Source organism: Saimiri boliviensis, chromosome 14 (genome assembly GCF_048565385.1).
Source record: "Saimiri boliviensis isolate mSaiBol1 chromosome 14, mSaiBol1.pri, whole genome shotgun sequence".
Taxonomy (NCBI): Eukaryota; Metazoa; Chordata; class Mammalia; order Primates; family Cebidae; genus Saimiri; species Saimiri boliviensis.
In genome coordinates, this window is record NC_133462.1 from 48,791,420 (window position 1) to 48,814,623 (window position 23,204).

A 23,204-nucleotide genomic window follows, 5' to 3' on the forward strand; every position below is an offset into this window, starting at 1 on the left:
AAAACAAGGTAATGGATCAACTGATGACAAAGTTGTCACCAGAAGCTGACAGAAACCCAAACCTGCATTTTTCCTGGATGTTTTCACTAATTTAGTGTTGTTGGTGATTTTATAGAATATAACTACTGTGGCCGGGTGCGGTGGCTCAAGCCTGTAATCCTAGCACTTTGGGAGGCCGAGACAGGTGGATCACAAGGTCAAGAGATCGAGACCATCCTGGTCAACATGGTGAAACCCCGTCTCTACTAAAAATACAAAAAATTAGCTGGGCATGGCGGCGCATGCCTGTAATCCCAGCTACTCAGGAGGCTGAGGCAGGAGAATTGCCTGAACCCAGGAGGCGGAGGTTGTGGTGAGCCAAGATCGCACCATTGCACTCCAGCCTGGGTAACAAGAGCGAAACTCAGTCTCAAAAAAAAAAAAGAACATAACTACTGTGGATGACGAGAATGAACTGTATTTGATTATCACCAGAATAGTGGGAGCCTTGCTCACAACTGACTCAACTTTTTTTTACCCCACTTCTTGACACTTCATGCATATTTTACCAACACTATCCACCTTCCATGTGCTGATGAGTGAAGGGAGACCGACGGGAAATGGACCTGTGGGTTATCCTTCTGTTCTCTTTTCTGCCATGCTATTATTTATTTTCAGCATAAGTGGTTAACTAAGTCAGGCAAGTAACACAAGTAGAAAGGATACGATAGGTCTTCTCAGTCATTCGTGTTTCTTAGAACACCCATTGGCCAGCCCAGTGGCTCATACCTGTAATCCCAGCACTTTGGGAAGCCAAGGTGGGCGGATTATCTCAGGTCAGGAGTTTGAGACCAGCCTGGGCAACATAGTGAAACCCCATCTCTACAAAAAAAAAAAAAAAAAAAAAAATTAGCCGGGTGTGGTGGCGCATGCCTGTAGTCCCACCTACTTGAAAGACTGAGGTGGGAGGATGACTCAAACCCAGGAAATGAAGATTGCAGTGAGCTGAGATCTCACCACTGTACTCCAGCCTGGGTGACAGAGCACTCTCTCTCAAAAAAATAAATAAATAAATAAAATTTAAAAAAAATAAAAAAAAAGATACAGTGTCTCATGCCTTTAATCCCAGCACTTTGGGAGGCAGAGGCAGGCAGATCACTTGAGGTCAGGAGTTCAAGACCAGCCTGGTCAACCATGGCAAAACTATATCTGCTAAAAACACAAAAATTAACTGGGTGTGGTGGCATGCGTCAGTCACCCCAACTATCAGGAGGCTGAGGCAGAAGAATTGCTTGAACGCGGGAGGTGGAGGTTGCAGTGAGCTGAGACTGCGCCACTGCACTCCAGCCTGGGCGACAGAGCGAGACTACATTTGTACAAAAAAAAAAAAAAAAAAGAAGAAGTCATCAGTGGGCATTTTTTGTTGTTGTTTGTTTATTTGCTTTCTTCTTTCTTTTCTTTTTTTGAGACAGGGTCTCACTCTTCAGTCGCGATCTTGGCTCACTGCAACCTCTGCCTCCTGGGTTCAAGCGATCCTCCCTCCTTAGTCTCCTGAGTAGTTGGGACTGCAGGCACCTGCCACCACACCCGGCTATTTTTTTTATTTTTTATTTTTAGTAGAGATGGGGTTTTACCATGTTGCCCAGGATGGTCTCGAACTCCTGGGTTCCAGCCATTTAACCACCTCTGTCGGATTACAGGCCTACACCATTGCGCCTGGCCCCCGTCTACATCTTTCTGTGTTCAAAGTTCTGTTTTGTTTGGTTTTTAAATTTCTGTTCTGACACTTCCTATCAGACTCTGGTTTCAACTGAAAACATGGCCTTGGGGATCGTTGGTGTCCTTGCTTTCTCAGTTGTAGACACAACACGCTTACCTTGTACCTCTTACAAGAAAGGGGTCTTGCTTGATCTAGACCCCAGGAGAGGATTCTTGGATCTTGTGCAAGAAAGAATTAGGGACGAGTCCACAGAGTAAAGTGAAAGCAAGTTTATTAAGAAAGTAAAGGAATAGGCCAGGCGTGGTGAGTTACGCCTTTAATTGCAGCACTTTGGGAGGCCGAGGCAGGTGGATCACTTGATCTAAGAAGTTTGAAACCAGCCTGGCCAACATGGCAAAATCCTGCCTCTACTAAAAATGCAAAAAATAAAAAAATAAAAAGCTGGGTGTGGTAGCATGTACCTGTAGTCCCAGCTACTTGGAAAGCTGAGGTGGGAGGATCACTTGAGCCCAGGGAGATTGAGGCTGCAGTGAGCTGTGATAGCACCACTGCACTCCAGCCTGTGGACAGCAAGAACCTGTCTCCAAAGGAAAAAAAAAAAATAAGGGGAAAGTAAAGGAATAAAGGCATGGCTACTCCATAGATAGAGCAGCCCTGAAGGGAACTGGTTGGCTGTTTTCATGGTTATTTGTTTTTTTTGTTTTAGATGGAGTCTTGCTCTGTTGCCCAGGCTGGAGTGCAATGGAGTTTCCAGCTCACTGCAAACTCTCCCTCCTGAGTTCAAAGGATTTTCTTGCCTCAGCCTCCTGAGTAGCTGGGATTACAAGTGTGTGCCACCACACCTGGTTACTTTTTCTATTTTAGTAAAGATGGGGTTTCTTCATGTTGGCCAGGCTGGTCTCAAACTCCTGACCTCAAATGATCTGCCTGCCTCAGCCTCCCAAAGTGCTGGTGGGATTGCAGGCATGAGCCACCACACCTTTGACCTTTCTTGGTTATTTATTGATCATAGGCTAAACAAAGGGCAGACTATTCATTAGTTTACTGGGAAAGGGGTGGGGATTTCCCAAAACTGAAGCTTCCTTGTCCTTTTAGACCATAGAGAGTAACTTCAGCCTGGCGCGGTGGCTCAAGCTTCTAATCCCAGCACTTTGGGAAGCCGAGGCGGGTGGATCACGAGGTCAAGAGATCAAGACCATCCTGGTCAACAAGGTGAAACCCCGTCTCTACTAAAAATACAAAAAATTAGCTGGGCATGGTGGCGCGTGCCTGTAATCCCAGCTACTCAGGAGGCTGCGGCAGGAGAATTGCTTGAACCCAGGAGGCGGAGGTTGCAGTGAGCCGAGATCGCGCCATTGCACTCCAGCCTGGGTAACAAGAGCGAAACTCCGTATCAAAAAAAAAAAAAAAAAAAAAAAGAAAAAGAGAGGAGTAACTTCAATTGCCGTGGCATTTGTAAACTGTCATGTTGCTGGTAGGAGTGTCTTTTAGCATGCTAATGTATTCTAATTAGCATAGAATGAACAATAAGGATGGCTAGGGGTCACTGTCATTGCCATCTGGGTTTTGATGGGTTTTGGCTGGCTTCTTTATCACATTCTGTTTTATCAGTGAGGTCTTTGTTACCTGTAGCTTGTCCCAACTTCCTATCTAATCCTGTGACTAAGGATGTCTAACCCATGGGGTGAGGTGGCTCACGCTTGTAATCCCAACACTTTGGGAGCCTGAGGTGGGTGGATCACTTGAGGTCAGGAGTTCAAGACCACCCTGCCCAACATGGTGAAACCCCATCTCTACTAAATATACAAAAAATTATCTGGGTGTGGTGGTGGGCACCCATAGTCCCAGCTACTTGGGAGGTTGAGGCAGGAGAATCACTTGAACCCAGCAGGCAGAGGTTGCAATGAGCCAAGATTGTGCCACTGCACTCTAGCCTGGATGACAGAGCTAGACTCCATCTCATTTAAAAAAAAAAAAAAAAAGAAAGAAAGAAAGAAAAAGAATGTCTAACCTCCTGGGAATGCAGCCCAGCAGGTCTCAGCCTCATTTTACCTGGCTGTCATTCAAGATGGAATTGCTCTGGTTCCAGTGCCTCTGACATACCCATTCTGAATCTTGCTGAACTTCTATGAAATGTGGGTCTGCCAGAACTCTCTACTCATAGGCACTGCAAACACTGTATATTAATGGGAAGCAATGAATGATGAACATGAATATTGTGGGTATCTTCTCTTCCCATGTGCATTCTCCGTTGTCCCAACAGACTTGATTTACAAAATATGAGTTCAAAGATAAGAATTTCTTTCTCTTGGCCGGGCGCGGTGGCTCAAGCCTGTAATCCCAGCACTTTGGGAGGCCGAGGCAGGTGGATAACAAGGTCGAGAGATCGAGACCAACCTGGTCAACATGGTGAAACCCCGTCTCTACTAAAAATACAAAAAATTAGCTGGGCATGGTGGCACGTGCCTGTAATCCCAGCTACTCAGGAGGCTGAGGCAGGAGAATTGCCTGAACCCAGGAGGCGGAGGTTGCGGTGAGCCGAGATCGCGCCATTGCACTCCAGCCTGGGTGACAAGAGCAAAACTCCGTCTCAAAAAAAAAAAAAAAAAAAAAATTTCTTTTTCTTTTTTTTTTTTTTTTTTTTTTTGAGACGGAGTTTTGCTCTGTCATCTAGGCTGGAGTGCAGTGGTGCAATCTTGGCTCATTGCAATCTCTACTGCCAGGGTCTAAGCGATTCTCCTGCCTTAGCCTCCCAAGTAGCTGGGATTACAGGTACCTACCACCATGCCTGGCTAATTTTTCTATTTTTAGTAGCGATCTTTTCGCCATGTTGGCCAGGCTGGTCTCGAACTCCTAACCTCATGATCTACCCTCCTCAGCCTCCCAAAGTGCTAGGATTATAGGCATGAGCCAACTCGCCTGGCCTAAGGATTTCTTTTGAAGGTAAGAATTTCAGGCCGGGTGCGGTGGCTCACTCCTGGAATCCCAGCACTTTGGGAGGCTGAGGTGGGCAAATCACAAGGTCAGGAGTTTGAGACCAGTCTGGCCAATATGGTGAAACCATGTCTCTACTAAAAATACAAAAATTAGCCAAGCACAGTGGCATGTGCCTGTAATCCCAATTACTCAGGAGGCTGAGACAGGAGACTCACTTGAACCCAGGAGGCGGAGGTTGTAGTGAGCCGAGATCATGCCATTGCACTCCAGCCTGGGTGACAGAGTGAGACTCTGCCTCAGAAAAAAGAAGGAGGTAAGAATTTCAAGACGGCAACAGCACCATTAAACCAAATGCAGGGCCCTTCTGAGTGCCAGGCCCTGTGCAGCTGCTCAGGCAGCACGTCCAGGAAGCTGGCCCTGTGTGGGAAGTTGCGCTTTTGTGAAGGGCCTTAGGTTCCTTTCATTTCCCCTGGAGAGTCAAAGAAGCATCGGAGATAGAAAGAAAAGGTTAGAGTTTTCTGGCTATGTTGTCGTATTCTTCTGAAATGATCCTAACCTTTCAGGGTAGAAACAGATGTCTACCTTCCCAGTCTGGAGCTGGGAATGCTGAAGGAAATGATTAGCAAGAGGAAGGGAAGCCTGTTTACCTCCATTTCCCTCTGACTTCAGGAGAGCAGGACACCGGCTTATTGACTGAAAGTTTCTGGAAATACTTGCAAGTCAGTATAGGTCCTCAGCCCACAGGAAACCCAGAAGTGACGATACACAGCCTGCTAAATTAAGGGGATGCTTGGACGGGCGCGGTGGCTCGCGCCTGTAATCCCAGCACTTTGGGAGGCCGAGGTAGGCGGATCACCTGAGGTCAGGAGTTCAAGACCAGCCTGGCCATCATGGTGAAACCCCATCTTTAAAAAAAAAAAAAAAAAAGTGAGGGGATGCTGAAGGAGGACAGATGCCAGAGGGACAGCAACACCTCATCTACTTACCGTTAGAGGACAGGGGCTTCTAGAGGGAAGGAGGGAATTTAGCAAACCTCTGTATTTTGTACTAAACGGCATCCTGGTGGAAGACACAATCAATATAACAAAGGTTTGAATGATTAATTAACTTTATTTAACCAATTGAGGACTCAGAATGAGTTATCTTTGTTTGTTTGAGGCAGTCTTGCTGTTTCCCAGGCCGCAGTGGCAAGAATACAGCTCACTACAGCCTCGACCTCTTGGGCTCAAGCAGTCCTCCCACCTCAGCCACCCAAGTAGCTGGGACTACAGGCAAGCACCATCATGTCCAGCTAATTTTTGTATTTTTTGTAGAGATGAGGTTTTACTATGGTGCACAGGCTGGTCTTGAACCCCTGGGCTTAAGCCATCTGCCTGCCTTGGCCTCCCAAAGAGCTGGCATTGCAGGTGTGAGCCATTGTGCCTGGCCTTGGTTAGCTTTATATCTACTTTTTCATCCTGTCCTAATCTTGAAAAACTTCCTCATATTTAGCATTATTGAGTGTATGAGATAAGACAATTAGTCAAAATTTCCTGGCAACTAATGTGAAAAAACAAAACCATAAACAGAAAGAAAAAAAATCAGCATTCAATAAAAATTATTTTCATTGACTCATTTGCAAAAATTTCTTAGAACAAGAAATAAGGCTGGGTGCGGTGGCTCAAGCCTGTAATCCCAGCACTTTGGGAGGCTGAGGCGGGTGGATCACGAGGTCAAGAAATCGAGACCATCCTGGTCAACATGGTGAAACCCTGTCTCTACTAAAAAAAAAAAAAAAAAAAATACAAAAATTAGCTGGGCATGGTGGCACGTGCCTGTAATCCCAGCTACTCAGGAGGCTGAGGCAGGAGAATCGCCTGAACCCAGGAGGCGGAGGTTGCGGTGAGCCGAGATCACGCCATTGCACTCCAGCCTGGGTAAAAGACTGAAACTCCGTCTCAAAAAAAAAAAAAAAGAAAGAAAGGAAAAAAAAAAAAGAACAAGAAATAAACAGAAAATCTACCTATTTGAGGCAATCTACAATGCATTAATCATTCTTGATTTGGGAGAATATATAAATGTAATGGAGTCTCTTTTTTAAATTAAAAAAAATTTTTTTTTACATATAAGACAGGGTTTCACCATGTTGGTCAGCTGGTCTTGAACTCCTGACCCCAGGTGATCCACCCGACTTGGCCTTCAAAGTGCTTGGATTACAGGTGTGAGCCACAACGCCCGGCCGAGAATATGTAAGTGTGACTGGCTGATTGAGGTATCCAGATTGTTGGTGTCTAAACAAGAGCTGGCTTAGGGCCAGGCGCAGTGGCTCACTCCTGTAATCCCAGCACTTTGGGAGGCCGAGGCAGGTGGATCATGAAGTCAGGAGATCGAGACCATCCTGGCCAACATGGTGAAACCCCTTCTCTACTAAAAATACAAAATTAGCCAGGTGTGGTGGCAGGTGCCTGTAATCTCAGCTGCTTGGGAGGCTGAGGCAGGAGATCACTTGAACCTGGGAGATGAAGGTTGCAGTGAGCTGAGATCATGCCATTGCGCTTCAGCCTGGGCAATAAGACCGAAACTCCATCTCAAAAAAACAAAAAGAGCTGGCTTAGTTTATTCCAGGACCTGCCCCCAACAGTCCCTCCCACCCATCCTGGGTGACAGCTGTTGTCACAACTTCTAATTTAGATGCCATAACTTTTCATCCTCTCTTAGTTATGAGAATTCTCTCATGCCAATATTTAAGATTTTGTTCCGTTTATTTAAGCTTTATTCTCACCTATGAGACAAACTTCTCCTTACTTGACTGTGGGGCTGTCCTTTCTCTGTGCTTGCTGCTGCCCTGGCTCACCCTGCTTGGCCATCAGCACCAGACTGTCATGGTGTCCTCTGTGTGGCATGAATTTAAATTCTGGCCACTTGGTGGAGTAATGGTCTGTTTTCACTCACAACACTTCTGACACCAAATGTGTGGGGATTTTCCCCCCAACAGCTGACCAGTATTCCAACTCTCTGGATACCAGCTGAGTGTCCTACAATTGAATTCTTATGCTAACCTGTCTCTCCTTATCTACAGTAGATTGACTTATTTAAGCCAAATATACATTTAAAGTAGTTTCAGAATTGCTAACCCATACTTCTGTGAGATACAAATTTACCAACCAGAGTGCAACTTTTTTTTTTTCTTTTTTTCTTTTTTTGAGACAGAGTTTCGCTCTTGTCACCCAGGCTGGAGTGCAATGGCGCGATCTCGGCTCACCGCAACCTCCGCCTCCTGGGTTCAGGCAATTCTCCTGCCTCAGCCTCCTGAGTAGCTGGGATTACAGGCACGTGCCACGATGCCCAGCTAATTTTTTGTATTTTTAGTAGAGACGGGGTTTCACCATGTTGACCAGGATGGTCTTGATCTCTTGACCTCATGATCCACCCGCCTCAGCCTCCCAAAGTGCTGGGATTACAGGCTTGAGCCACCACACCTGGCTTTTTTTTTTTTTTGAGACAAAGTCTTACTGTGTCGCCCAGGCTGGAGTACAATGGCACAATCTCGACTCACTGCAACCCCTCCGCCTCCCGGGTTCAAGCGATTCTCCAGCCTTCCGAGAAGCTGGGATTACAGGAACCTGCTACCACACCCAGCTAAGTTTTGTATTTTTAGTAGAGATGGGGTTTCACCATGTTAGGCTGGTCTTGGACTCCTGACTTCGTGATCCGCCTGCCTTGGCCTCCCAAAGTGCTGGGATTACAGGTATGAGCCACCGTGCCCCAGCAGAGTGCAATTTTTGTATACAGTTCTTTGTGTCCTTATCTACAGTTACAAGTCAGAACACTGTTTTCCAACTGTAATTGTCAGTTCTTTTTTTACCCCATCCCTTTCAGTGAGTTGATGTCAGGCATTTATAATACAACTAGATTCATTAACCACAATTTACGTACCATCCTGGGTTCCCTTTACAGTCTGCTCATTTTTAAAAATCTGCATACAACAAAAGCCTCTTTTTCTAGTGTATACTTATTTATTTATTTATTTTTGGGACTAAGTCTCACTCTATTGCCCAAGCTGGAGTGCAGTGGCGTGATCTCAGCTCACTGCAACCTCTGCCTCCTGAGTTCAAGCGATTCTCCTGACTCAGTCTCCTGAGCAGTTGGTACTACAGGCGAATGCTACCATGCCCAGCTTATTTTTGGAGTTTTAGTAAAGATGGGGTTTCACCATGTTGGCCAGGGTGGTCTCGATCTTCTGACCTTGTGATCTACCTGCCCTGGCTTCCCAAAGTGCTAGGATTACAGGCATGAGCCACGACACCCGGCCACGTGTATAGTTATTGTATTTGCAAATGGATATTGTCATATATCCACCACACACAGTATTATAAAGAACAGCTCCAGCTCCATCAGCCTAAAAGTTCCCTTCGCAGCCCCTTTGTAGCAAACTTCTCTCCTTTCCCCAAACCTGGTAACAACTGATCTGTTTTTCTGCCCTATAGTTTTGCCTTTTCCAGAATGCCATATAAATAGAATTGCACAACATGTAGACTTTTAGACCTAGCTTCTTTCACTTAGCAAAATGGATTTAAGATTTGTCCGTATTATTGTGTGAACCGATAGTTCATTTTTCACTGTTGAGTATGGATAAACTCAAGGAATGTATATCAACAGTTTATCCAGTCACCTGTTGAAGGATATCTGGGTTATTTCTAGTTTTCAGTAATTATGAATGAAGCTGCTATAAATAATCATGTGAGGGTTTTTGTGTGAATGTAAGTTTTCAATTCACTTGGGTCAATTTCTAGTAGTGGGCGGGCATGGTGGCTCAAGCCTGTAATCCAAGCACTTTGGAGGCCAAGGTGGGTGGATCACCAGAGGTTGGGAGTTCCAGACCAGCCTGACCAACATGGTGAAACCCCGTCTAAAAAAAAAAAAAAAAATTTCTAGTAGTGGAGTGGCTGAGCCATATGGTAAGTTATGCTTATAAGACACTGCTGAACAGTTTTTCAAAGTGGCTCTGACATTTTACAATCCCATCAGCGACCAGTGATAGTTCCTGTTCCTCTGCATCCTCAACCACATTTGGTTGCCTACATTTTTTTTTTTTTTTTTTTTTTTTTAAAGCAAGTCTTGCTCTGTCACCCAGCCTGGAGTACAGTGGCATAATCTTGGCTCACTGCGACCTCCACCTCCCGGATTCAAGGGATTCTCCTGCCTCAGCCTCCTGAGTAGCTGGGATTATAGGCTCGCACTACCAAACTTGGCTAATTTTTGTATTTTTAGTAGAGATGGGGTTTCTCCATGTTGGCCAGGCTGTTCTAGAACTCCTGGCATCAAGTGATCCGCCTGCCTTGGCCTCCCAAAGTGCTGGGATTATAGGCATGAGCCACTGCACCTGGCCTGCGCACACTCTTTAAAATGGAAATTGCCCACCCCATTCCACCCCAACGTCTTCCTTTCTTTTGACCTCTGCCTGGATCATACAATAATCTATACTCTTGCTTTGCATCCTGTTGGTGTTAATGAAGGTAATAATCTTAGACTATTGTGCACTACTTCCCTCCTCTCCTCACAGTTCTAGGAAGCAGTTTCAGCATACATTCTTTTTTTTTGAGACGGAGTTTCGCTCTTGTTACCCAGGCTGGAGTGCAATGGCGCGATCTCGGCTCACCGCAACCTCCGCCTCCTGGGTTCAGGCAATTCTCCTGCCTCAGTCTCCTGAGTAGCTGGAATTACAGGCACGTGCCACCATGCCCAGCTAATTTTTTTGTATTTTTAGTAGAGACGGGGTTTCACCATGTTGACCAGCATGGTCTTGATCTTTTGACCTTGTGATCCACCCGCCTCGGCCTCCCAAAGTGCTGGGATTACAGGCGTAAGCCACCGCGCCCGGCCTTCAGCATACATTCTTAGGTTGGTACAGAAGAGAACCACACTCTACTTGAGAAAAATTCCCTTCTGGAATCCCCAAACCTCTGCTTTTGTGTGGCCTCTTGGTTTCTGCTCATTTCAGCCTCTTCTTAGTCTCACCAAGTGAATCCACTGAAGCACTAGGGTGATTCACGGGTCTGCAGTGGACTCTGCAGTGGCTAAAGATCCCACAGGATAGACTACTTCATGTGGCTTTACGGCTGGGTACCTGCATATTAATTCATCAGGAAGGAGCTGAGAGCCAGGCCCCTGCTCAGAGTCCCTGCCTTCTAACTTGGCCGTTAGCACATTCTCATAGTCATTGGAGTCCTCATTTGACGTCTCTTCTTCTCTAGGTTCCATCTCACTGTCCTCACTCTGTGTGAATGGCTGAAAAGCTCCATAATCCCCTGAAGCAAGGATTGTCCTTTTGACACATTGGACGTGAGTCCCTGGATCATCTGTCTTGTCCTCGACATGACATGTGTTTGAGGATGGCACATCTTTCTCAGCCTGCTGCTGGCTTCTACTAGGATCTGCTGCTGGAACATTTTCATAGTCTCTGCCGCACTGAAAAGCCACCCAGAGCTGCCTCTCCTGGATGCCACTGAGATCCAACCCTGTCATGTTGACATAGTCATTTGAGGTCTGAGAAGAACCTTCTCCATCGCTGAGTGAATCATGTCCCTCAGTTCCCGGACAATGAAACCTGGTACAGTCACCAACATCCCCACAACCCTCATCTCTTTCCTCACTGAACTCCTCCAGCTTCTGGGTACTGGGAAGAGCACAGACATTTCTGGAAGGGCTTTTGGTAGAAGCTGGAGTCTCAGCAATCTCTTCTGCTGTGGGGACATTGACGTAATCATGGGAATCCTCTGAAGAAATGCTTATGCAGTCTCTGGAAGCTCCGACATTGACGCAGTGTGCTGAGGGAGTGAGGTTCCCACACATCCGGGGCACCAGGGCATTGTCATAGATACCCACTGCGTACTCCATGGCATGGATATGGGCTCTATTTTCCGGGGAGGGATTGCCTGCTTGGGAGGGCTAGGAGGAAGAAGAGGACACCAGTGACCAGGTGCAAGCAGAAATATGGACAGAGCCTTTCTTCTTCCTGGCAAATACCACTGGCATAGTTCACGTGGTTCTCCACCTCGGAGAAAATGCCTAAGTCAGGGGTCCCAAACTGCAAGGCTCTACATGCCAGGTAGGTATAAGGGAAATGGGATGAGTTTAAGAAGAGCAACAGTGCAAATGCGATGATAAGCTGCAACTGGTTTTTGGCCACAGAATGGGAATCAATGAGGGGTGGAAGGAAAGTATTATCAACCCTAGAGCCCATTGAGAGGCTGTACAACATAGTGGCTAAAGGTGAGGCTTAGACTCAGACTGAAGGCACAAATCCTAGCCTCCCCACCTTGAGCCAAGTGAGTGTGAGCACCTGACCTAATCTCTCGGTGTCTTCATTTCCTAGTTTATAAAATGAGGATTATCATAATACGTACATTATAAATTTGTTTTGGTTTTCAATTTTGAGAAGGAATTTTACTCTTGTCGCCCAGGCTGGAGTGCAGTGATGCGATCTCAACTCACTGCAACCTCCGCCTCCCATGTTCAATTAATTTTCCTGCCTCAGCCTCCTGAGTAGCTGGGATTACAGGTGCCTGCTACCACCAGCCGGCTAATTTTTTTTGTATTTTTAGTAAAGACAAGGTTTCACCATGTTGGCCAGGCTGGTCTCAAACTCCTGACCTCAGGTGATTCTCCTGCCTCAGCTTCCCAAAGTGCTGAGATTACAGGTGTGAGCCACTGCACCCGGCCACAGCATAATATTTTGTGAGGAGTAAATGGATTACTATGTATAAATGGTTTAGAATAGCTCCTGGCACATAGAAAACACTGAAAATTGCTTGCCTTTTTATTTTTTTTATTTTTTATTTATTTTTATTTATTTATTTTTTAAAAGATGGGGTTTCACCATGTTGGTCAGGCTGGTCTTGAACTCCCGACCTCAGGTGATCCACCAGCCTTGGCCTCCAAAGTGCTTGGATTACAGGCGTGAGCCACCACGCCCAGCCTGCCTTTTTATTTTTAAGAGTGCAATGGCATGATCTCGGCTCACTGCAACTCCCGCCTCCCAGATTCAAGAGATTCTCCTGTCTCAGCCTCCCAAGTAGCTGGGATTACAGGTGTCCAATGCTATGCCCGGCTAATTTTTGTATTTTTTTTTTTTTTTTTTTTGAGACGGAGTTTCGCTCTTGTTACCCAGGCTGGAGTGCAATGGCGCGATCTCGGCTCACCGCAACCTCCGCCTCCTGGGTTCAGGCAATTCTCCTGCCTCAGCCTCCTGAGTAGCTGGGATTACAGGCACGCGCCACCATGCCCAGCTAATTTTTTGTATTTTTAGTAGAGACGGGGTTTTACCATGTTGACCAGGATGGTCTCGATCTCTTGACCTCGTGATCCACCCGCCTCGGCCTCCCAAAGTGCTGGGATTACAGGCTTGAGCCACCGCGCCCGGCTAATTTTTGTATTTTTAGTAGAGATGGAATTTCACCATGTTGGGCAGGGTGGTCTCGAACACCTGACCTCAGTTGATCCACCAACCTCAGCCTCCCAAAGTGCTGAGATTACAGGCATGAGCCACTGTGCCTGGCGGAAAAATCTTTGCCATTTTATTAGAGGGACAGGTGATACATAGACTCAGCTGATTGTAGCCATTCAGGAATGCTGGTCTGATGTTTCCAGAAATTCTGAATTTTCAAGAAAAGCTGGAAATCTGGACTTTCAGATGTCTTAAAATGTCTTCATTTAAAAAAATTTTTTTTTGAGACAGAATCTCTCTTTGTTGCCCAGGCTGCAGAATCCATCTCCCGGGCTCGAGTGATCCTCTTGCCTCAGCCTCCTAAATAGCTGAGACTACAGGTGTGTACCACCAGGCTCAGCTAATTTTTTTTTTTAGTAGCGACAAGGTCCTGCTATGTTGTCCAGGCTGGTCTCAAACTCCTGGGCTCAAGCCATGCTCCTCTCTCAGCCTCCCAAAGTGCTGGGATTATAGACATGAGCCACTGCACCTGGTCTCAATTTTTAAATGTTGGCAATTGATTCAAAATATTCTCTTTTTTTGAGATGAAGTTTCACTCTTGTTGCCCAGTCTAGGCTGCAATGGCGTGATCTCAGCTCACTGCAACCTCTCCCTCCCAAATTCAAGCAATTCTCCTGCCTCAGCCTCCCAAGTAGCTGGAATTACAGGCACACACCACCATGCCCAGCTAACTTTTTTGTATTTTTAGTAGAGATGAGGTTTCTCCATGTTGGTCAAGCTGGTCTTGAACTCCTGACCTCAAGTGATCCACCCACCTCGGCCTCCCAAAGTGTTGGGATTACTTGCTTGAGCCACCGCGCCCGGCCTAAAATATTCTTAAAACACTAAAGTCCAAGCCAAGTACATTTGTGAATTTAAGACAATTTGGTACTGAAACTCCCTTTGGGAGGCCAAGGTGGACAGACTGCTTGAGCTCAGGAGTTTGAGACCAGCCTGAGCAACATGGTAAAACCCCATCTCTGCACAAAATACAAAAGTTAGCCAGGTGTGGTGGTGTGTGCCTGTGGCCCCAGCTACTTGGGGGACTAAGGTGGGAGGACCACCTGAGTCCAGGAAGCAGAGGTTGCAGTGAGTTGTGATCACGCCACTGTACTCCAGCTTGGGTGACAAAGTAAGACCCGGTCTCAAAAAAAAAAAAAAAAAATATATATATATATATACACACACACACACACACACACACACACACACACACACACCAGTCAATTTCAGTTCTGACATTATGCACTTGAATATCTGTACCCTGGCACCCTTTTTAAAACAGGTACTTGCCTCTGTTCCTAATTTTTCCTTTTGGGTATAGGGAGGTCCTGAGGCTGGTCTTCCCAATTTATTTATTTTTTTTTTAGACGGAGTTTCGCTCTTGTTACCCAGGCTGGAGTGCAATGGCGCGATCTCGGCTCACCGCAACCTCTGCCTCCTGGGTTCAGGCAATTCTCCTGCCTCAGCCTCCTGAGTAGCTGGGATTACAGGCACGCGCCACCACGCCCAGCTAATTTTTAGTATTTTTAGTAGAGACGGGGTTTCACCATGTTGACCAGGATGGTCTCGATCTCTTGACCTCGTGATCCACCCGCCTCGGCCTCCCAAAGTGCTGGGATTACAGGCTTGAGCCACCGCGCCCGGCCCCCAATTTATTAATAGGACTTCAGGACAAGTGCCAAAAGGCACGCTGTTTGTTTGTAGTGAAACCATATCCAAGCCCTATAACTCTGTCCCCTCAGTTCTTCTGCCAGAAACATGTCGTTCTCCCAGGAAGCTTGACTCTTACCACATGCTCAGGGCTCTCAGAATTTCTGGAGAGGAGGCTCTCGGTACTGAAAATGCGGATACCCCTTGACTGATGTCTCCCTGAAAGGACAGAGAACAAATCCTGAAGAGAGCCAGTCCTCTGGGTGCTTCAGCCCAAGTAACCCCTGCCTCATGGATGAACTGAGTTTGCACGGAGTCTGGAATCTCGAGCCTTGGGTCCGGGGTTCTGCGGTGTTCTGAGGTCAGAGCTATGGGGAGGACACTCTGAGGACTGGAAGCCCATCAGCTGCTGTGGCACTGGAGGACGCTAGCACAGAGGTTGGGAGTCTGAGAAACAAGCCCCTGTGGGAGAAGCTCCTCCCCAGCCCATCCTCCGCCTGTGATGCTGTCACCAAAGTTCTCCTCCTTTTCGTCTTCCCCATGCCTGAACACACTTGGCTTTCTTCTGTTGCCTTAACATTAAGAAAAAAAACAGGCTGGGAACAGTGGCTCATGCCTGTAATCCCAGCACTTTTGGAAGCTGAGGTGAACGGATCAAGAGGTCAGAAGTTCAAGACCAGTCTGGCCGACATATTGAAACCCTATCTCTACTAAAAATACAAAAAATTAGTCAGGTGTGGTGGCGTGCACCTGTCATCCCAGCTAGTCGGGAGGCTGAGGCAGGAGAATCACGTGAACCCGGGAGGTGGAGGTTGCAATGAGCTGAGATCGTGTTGGATTCCAGCCCTGGCAACAATGCAAGACTCCATCTTTTTTTTTTTTTTTTTTGAGACGGAGTTTCGCTCTTGTTACCCAGGCTGGAGTGCAATGGCGCGATCTCGGCTCACCGCAACCTCCGCCTCCTGGGTTCAGGCAATTCTCCTGCCTCAGCCTCCTGAGTAGCTGGGATTACAGGCACGCTCCACCATGCCCAGTTGATTTTTTGTATTTTTAGTAGAGGCGGGGTTTCACCATGTTCACCAGGATGGTCTCGATCTCTTGACCTCGTGATCCACCCGCCTCGGCCTCCCAAAGTGCTGGGATTACAGGCTTGAGCCACCGCGCCTGGCCTGACTCCATCTTAAAAAAAAAACACAAAAAAACAAAAAACTCCCAGCCCAGATGACCCTCTGCTCCCTTTTTGGAGCCCTCCAGCACTCCTGGAGTTGCAGCTGACCGTCTATCTATCCCAGTCTCCCTGATGCTCTCTGAAGGGCAAACAGGTTTGAGAGCTTAGAGGAAGTTGCTTCTGGAGCGCAAGAGGCACATTCTGGGAGCAGAAGTTTGAACATCTGGACTCCGTGGATTAGAAGGAAAAACCTACCCAGCTCTTCTTGTCCCCAAGGCAAGATGTCATAAATATTTTTGGCTCTTTGTCTGGTTTGTGGCAGAGTCAGCAAGGGCATGACGGTAACTCGGAGGTAGGGAACTTGCCCTGCAAAGCAATGAGAGAGATGGGAGTCATGGCGGGGTCAGCTGCACAGAGTATAGAGACGCATGGGCACGAAGTGGCCCTTGAAAATGCTCCCCATCCTCGTCAGTGCTCACAAAAATAACCTTGCAAACTTGAGCTACAGAAATTTTCATTCGAGTGAGAGGAGTAGGGGACTTGATGGGCAGAGCATAAAGAGGAAACTGGCCACAGGGCCACCCGGGGAATGTCTTTCCCAGGGGAACCCTGTCAGCGCTAGGCCTTTGGGGCCACAGTTCAGGATCTTGAGTGAGACAATGGCCAGTGTTTCAGGTAAGAACTAAGGACTCCCCAGGCCAACAGTTTATTCCTGGAAAATAAGCTGGGCTTTAATTACCAGGCTAGATTATTAATCCTACTGTGTCCCAACTCAGGACAAAGAAGGGACTCACGCTTCTTCCGTTTATTCCAGTTCCACAGGATGCAGAAAACCGCAACGACCAGGAGGATGGTGAGGAGTCCCAGGAACCCAGAAAAGATGCTGCTGATCTGGTCTTTATTTCTAGAAAATCAATCACATGCCATGTGCCAGCTGTAGGAGGGTGGGGAGGCTGAAGGAGACATTTCCTTCAAGAGTTAGAGCCTGCAGATTTGGAATGGAAGCTGAGTGAGGGAAAGCCGAGGTGGGGTGTGGTGGAAAAGAGGGTTATCTCTGAATATGGACTTTATGGAGAGAGGGGACTTGGACAGGGGGCAAGGGAACTATTCCTTTCAAACGCCTACTGAGTGTCAGGGGCTTGCAGGTGAGACTTACTTAATCTTTACAGCAATCCTATCTCACTTTGTGGCCAAGTAACCTGAGATTTAGACTCAGAGGAGTAAAGGAACATGTCAGAGATTACCCAGGTAGGAAGGAGCAGAGGAGGAATGTGACTCGAGGTCTGTTTGTGTCCAAAGGCCATGCTCTTTTCACTCTGCCCCAGTGTCTGTCCTCCAAACCTGCAAAGTCAAATGCATCTGGCCTTTCCCCTTCTTGTTCCCTACTCATGAGCTTCCTGGCTTGCTTGGAGGAGAGGATTAGCCAATTTACAATTAGGGAGTGGCTCTGTGACAGAGCCCAACCTGCATGAACTTGAATAACCCCCGCAGCGCCAATTTGTGGAGTGGAGCTGGTGTCTAAGCAACACTCCGCTGTTGTGTGGAGTTTTTTTTCTTTTCTTTTTAGAGAGAATCTCGCTCTGTCACCCGGGCTGGAGTGCAGTGGTGTGACCTTGGCTCACTGCAACCTCTGCCTCCCGGGTTCAAGTGATTCTCCTGCCTCAGCCTCCTGAGTAGCTGGGACTACAGGTGCATGCCACCATGCCCAGGTAATTTTTTAATTTTTTTTTTTTTTTTTTTGAGACAGAGTTTTGCTCTTATCGCCCAGGCTGAAGTGCAATGGCGCAATCTTGGCTCACTGCAACCTCTGCCTCCTGGGTTAAAGAGATTCTCCTGCCTCAGCCTCCCAAGTAGCTGGGATTACAGGCATGTGCCACCAAGCCCAGCTAATTTTTGTATTTTTAGTAGAGACAAGGTTTCTCCATATTGGTCAGGCTGGTCTTGAACTCCCAACTTCAGGTATGATCTGCCTGCCTTAGTCTCCCAAAGTGCTAGGAGTATAGGCATGAGCCACCACACCCAACCTAAATTTTTGTATTTTTAGTAGAGACGGGATTCACCATGTTGGCCAGGTTGGTCTCGAACTCCTGACCTCGTGATCTACCCACCTCAGCCTCCCAATGTGCTGGGATTACAGGCTTGAGCCACCATTCCCGGCCTATCCAACTTTCTAGTGGGCATTTCTACTAGCTGCCTGACAGACATCTCAAACCAAAGCAGAGCTGCTGTTCTTCCCACATAAACCTGCTACTCCCCCGATGTCTCCCATCATCTAATGGCTTAGTCAAAAACCTTGGAGCCAGGTTGGGTACAGCAGCTCACACCTGTAATCCCAGTACTTTGGGAGGCCGAGGTCGGCAGATCACGAGGTCAGGAGTTTGAGACCAGCCTGATGAACATAGTGAAACTGCATCTCTACTAAAAATACAAAAATTAGCTAGGCGAGGTGGCGTGTGCCTGTAATCCCAGCTACTCAGGAGGCTGAGGCAGAAGAATCACTTGAACCAGGGAGTCAGAGGTTGCAGTGAGCTGAGGTTGCACGACTGTACACCAGCCTGGCAACAGAGCAAGACTCCATCTCAAAAAAAAAAAAAAAAAAAAAAAAAAAAAAATCAAAAACCCAAAAAAACCCTTGGAGCTCATGCCCTACTTCCAATCCACGAGCAGATTCTATCTGCCTTACCTTAGGCATTTATTCCAAACCCAGCCACCTCTTCCTCCTCTGCTGTCCCCACTTGGGTGTAAGCCACTGTGTGTTTCACATGACCCTTTGCAAGAACTTTCCTGGTGGGTCTCCTTTCTTTAACTCTTGGCTACGTAATACTTTCTACACAAAAGCCAGTGTGATAACTCTAAACAGTCAATCAGATCACATCCCTCCTCTGCTCGTCGCTCTCCCTGGCTGTCGCTCTCCCTGGCTTCGGGTGCCTCAGAATAAAGTTCGTAGTCCTTCCTCAATGAGGACTTTATGGCACAATATGATCTGGCCTCTGCCTATCTCTGACCTTACTTCCTACCACTTTCCCTCTGACTCTGCCTGCCAGGAAAAGCACAGTTCTGTGTCAGAGCTGCCACTCCCTCTCCCAGGAGCCCTTTTCTCCCAGCCGTCTGCATGGCTGAGTCCCTCATTTCATTCAGGTCTCTTCTGAAATGTCAAATGTCATCTCCTCAGACGGGTCTTCTATGGCCACACCCTATTGCTTGCAGTCCCCTTGCTGCGCTCCACTTTTTCTTCATGGCACTGATGATTGATTGATATCATACATTCATTTGCTTGCTTGTTTATCTTTTTTCTTTTTTCTTTTTTCTTTTTTTTTTGAGACGGATTTTCCCTCTTATTGCCCAAGCTGGAGTGCAATGGTGCAATCTCAGCTCACTGCAAAACCTCTGCCTCCCTGGTTCAAGCGATTCTCCTGCCTCAGCCTCCCAAGTAACTGGGATTACAGGCACACACCACCACGCCTGGCTACTTTTTTGTATTTTTAGTAGAAATGGGGTTTTGCTATGTTAGCCAGACTAGGCTTGAACTCCTAACCTCAGGTGATGTGCCCACCTTGGCCTCCAAAAGTGCTGGCATTACAGACGTGAGCCACCGCACCTGGCTGTTTATCATTTTTTTCACTAAAGAAAAAAAACTTTGAGACAGAGTCTCCATGTGTTGCCCAGACTGGTGACTGCTGGGCTGAAGTGATCCTCCTGCCTCGGCCTCCCAAAGTGCTTTGATGATGGGCGTAAACCACCATGCTCAGCCTTGTTTATCATTTGACTCCCCAACTTGACTATAAGCTTCAGGAGGTTATGGACACCTTTATCCTGTTTAACTATTGCCTTAAACAGGGCTTCGTACTTAGTAGGGCGCTGATGAGTATTTGTTAAATGAATGAGTGACTGAATTAATAAAAGAATTAATATAGGAATAGTTTTGAGTGTAGTACAGCCATTTTGGAAAAAGTATGGAGGTTCTTCAGAAAATTAAAAATAGAATTACCAAAGCTGGGTGCAGTGGCTCGTACCTGTAATTCCAGCACTTTGGGAGGCCAAGGTGAGTGGATCACTTGAGGTCAGAGTTCAAGACCAATCTGGCCAACATGATGAAACCCCGTCTCTACTAAAATTTCAAAAAAAAAAGTTAGCTGGGCATGGTGGCACATGCCCATAATCCCAGCTACTCAGGAGGCTGAGACAGGAGAATTGCTTGAACACAGGAGGTGGAGGTTGCAGTGAGCCAAGATCGTGTCATTGCACTCTAGCCTGGGCAGCAGAGCGAGAATGTGTCTCAAAATAACAACCACCACACACACACACAAAAAAACACTACCGTATGATCCAGTAATCTCACTACTGGGTATATATCCGAAGGAAATGAAATTGGTATTTGAAAGTCATGTCTACACTCCCATACTTATTGCAGCATTATTCACAATAGTCAAAATATGGAATCAACCTACATGTCCATCAGTAGATGAAAAAAATGTGAATACTAATCAGCCTTTAAAAAAGAAGGGAATCCTGTCATTTTTGACAACATGAATGTACCTAGAGGTCATTATGTTAAATGAAATAAGCCAGGCACAAAAAGATAAATACCAGATGATTCACTCATATGTGGAGTGGAAAGCTGAACTCATAGAAATGGTGGAATGGTGGCTGCCAGGGAGGGGGTGCAGAGATGTTGGTCAAAGGATACAGAATTTCAGTTAGAGAAATAATAAGTTCAAGAGATCTGTTGTATAACATGATGACTATAGTTAATAAAAATGTGTCATATTCTGGCCGGGCATGGTGGCTCACGCCTGTAATCCAAGCACTTTAGAGGCCAAGGTGGGCAGATCACCTAAGGTCGGGAGTTCAAGACCAGCCTGACCAACATGGTGAAACCCCATCTTAAAAAATAAATTAATTAATTAAATAAAAATAAAAAAGAATCTTAAAAAAAGTGTCATATTCTTGAAAATTGCTGAGAAATTTTAAGTATTCTCACCACAAAAAAATTGTGAAGTAACGTGTGTCTTCACTAGTTTAATTTAGCTGTTGCACAATGTATACATATTTCAAAACAACAGGATATAATGATAAATATATATAATTTTGATTTGCCAATTAGAAATAAATAAAAATAAATAAAGAAACACTTTTGGAGGGACGCTTCAGGCTTCTGATTTTTGTGAATTCATTGCTCATCAATGCTTGTATCTACCTGCAAGTGACATGTGTTTGCTAGGCTAATAACATTTATTTCCCAAAACTACTGCAATTTTATTTTATTTTTTTTTTTGAGACGGAGTTTCGCTCTTGTTACCCAGGCTGGAGTGCAGTGGCGCAATATCGGTTCACCGCAACCTCCGCCTCCTGGGTTCAGGCAATTCTCCTGCCTCAGCCTCCTGAGTAGCTGGGATTACAGGCACGTGCCACCATGCCCAGCTAATGTTTTGTATTTTTAGTAGAGACGGGGTTTCACCATGTTGACCAGGATGGTCTCGATCTCTCGACCTCGTGATCCACCCGCCTCGGCCTCCCAAAGTGCTGGGATTACAAGCTTGAGCCACCGCACCCGGCCTATTTTATTTTTTGAGACAGAGTTTTAGTCTTGTCACCAAGGCTGGAGTGCAATGGCATGATCTCGGCTCACTGCAACCTCTGCCTCCAGGGTTCAAGTGATTCTCCTGCCTCAGCTTCCCAAGTATCTGGGACTATAGGCACATGCCATCACGTCTGGCTAATTTTTGTGTTTTCAGTAGAGACGGGGTTTCACCATGTCAGCCAGGCTGGTCTCAAACTCCTGACCTCCGGTGATCTGCCCACCTCGGCCTCCCAAAGTACTGGGATTACAGGTGTGAGCCACTACACCCGGCCTCAAAATGACTGCAATTTAAAAATTGTCATTGGGTTATATTTTTATTATAATACTGAAATTTATAGCTATCAATGTTTTCAAAGTTTCAACTGCTGAAGGATTTTTAGTTTTGTTTGTATGAGATTGAAAGGATTAGCAATAATTTATACCCACAATTAGTTAGTTCTGTAAGAATTTATGTCCTAAAGACATACCTTTATTACATCTATTACTACATTTTTTATTCGTGGCAAGTTTTTGGATCTCAAAACACATCCTTGGAAAACTCAGCCTTTTGTTTCTGTCATGGGGACATCTAGGAAAGATTGACAACAGGGTTCAGGGCCTCTGAGAGGTGAGAAATCCAACTAGTCCAGGCAACTAACTTTAAGGACCAGTGTTATCATAGCTTTTCTTCAACCACAATATCTTCTTTCTTTCCTCAATACCTGCCTTTCCCCCTAGCACCCCTGAGGAAAAGCCTCCAATCCTAGAGTTTAGTGGTCTTAGTGGACCCGAGCCTGGGTGCTGAGAGGTAGCAGCACTGCTGTGTGAGAAGCTCTTAAGGGTGGACTAAGACCTTCTGCCTAAATCAGGGGAGGGTGGAACTCACCACCCTGAGTCACTTACCTGTCCGGGCTGCTGGGAGTCACATGCAGAGTGCTGAACTCCAAGATCCTCCCTCCGATTGTCGGAAGGGTTGTGGTGACACCATCCATTGTCTCAGGAACCTTTCAGATGCTCTCTGGCTTCAGCTTCTAAGTTTCTCTGAATCATAATCAGTTAGCCAGCATGTCTATCACCTCCCCCCACCCCCAACAAACTTCCTATCTTGTGTCTACCTCTGAAATGTCAGGCTGAGTTGACCCAACATACCTAAGCAACAGGTTTGGTTCTACCTGGATGTGGCTAATCTCGTCCGGACGTGGTGCCTCCGAGTGAGGTGGCTCAGGGAGAATCTATGGCCTCTGCCTTCTGGTGGAAACATGAGGGGCACAGAGGGCGAAACTGCCAAGAGGCTCAGGAGAGGCTCCGTGAGAAGCTCATCTCCTTCAACACCCAAAGCAAAGTGAAAAGAGCAAACCACTGTGCCAGAATGGAAACAGAGAGTCAGTCACCGGAAACGACACCACCAATGTGCTAATGAAATGCGGGGCACAGGAAATACTGCTCAGTTCTTAATCTGCTAGAAGAAAACATATCTTCAACCCACCGTTCCCTGGGTTTGCCAGGTGCTCTGTGGTCTATGACGAGTGTGATTAAAAATGGGGCAGGGTGGTAGAGAACTTGTGATTCTTTACCCTGGGATTCTGAGACATTTAGAGTTTTATTAGTCTTTGAATTTATAGTGTTTTCTAAGCAAGTCTAAGGAGCACTGGAGGCTGCCTTTTAGAGACAGACAAATGCAGATCTCTGGGACCCTCCTCTGATTCGTTAAGTGGAGGGTGAA

At 46.5% G+C, this 23,204-nt stretch overlaps 1 protein-coding gene across 3 annotated transcripts; it reads right to left on the reverse strand.

The window, feature by feature from the left end:
- Window positions 1-4,302: 4,302 nt before the first annotated feature.
- On the reverse strand, window positions 4,303-22,828 carry LAX1 (lymphocyte transmembrane adaptor 1). 3 transcript variants are annotated; one of them, XM_074384998.1, is made up of 6 exons: window positions 22,654-22,828; window positions 22,385-22,522; window positions 16,716-16,825; window positions 16,177-16,287; window positions 14,893-14,972; window positions 4,304-11,563 (listed from the first exon to the last, which is right to left on the reverse strand). In XM_074384998.1, the coding sequence occupies exons 2-6, from the start codon at window positions 22,471-22,473 to the stop codon at window positions 10,664-10,666; spliced, it is 1,290 nt and encodes a 429-aa protein (XP_074241099.1). In that variant the 5' UTR covers window positions 22,474-22,522; window positions 22,654-22,828; the 3' UTR covers window positions 4,304-10,663. The 3 variants fall into 3 exon arrangements, with proteins under 3 accessions (XP_074241100.1, XP_074241099.1, XP_010347207.1); XM_010348905.2 differs by having other exon boundaries at window positions 22,631-22,828; XM_074384999.1 differs by lacking the exons at window positions 22,385-22,522; window positions 22,654-22,828 and adding an exon at window positions 19,935-22,377 and having other exon boundaries at window positions 4,303-11,563.
- Between the last annotated feature and the right edge of the window lie 376 nt (window positions 22,829-23,204).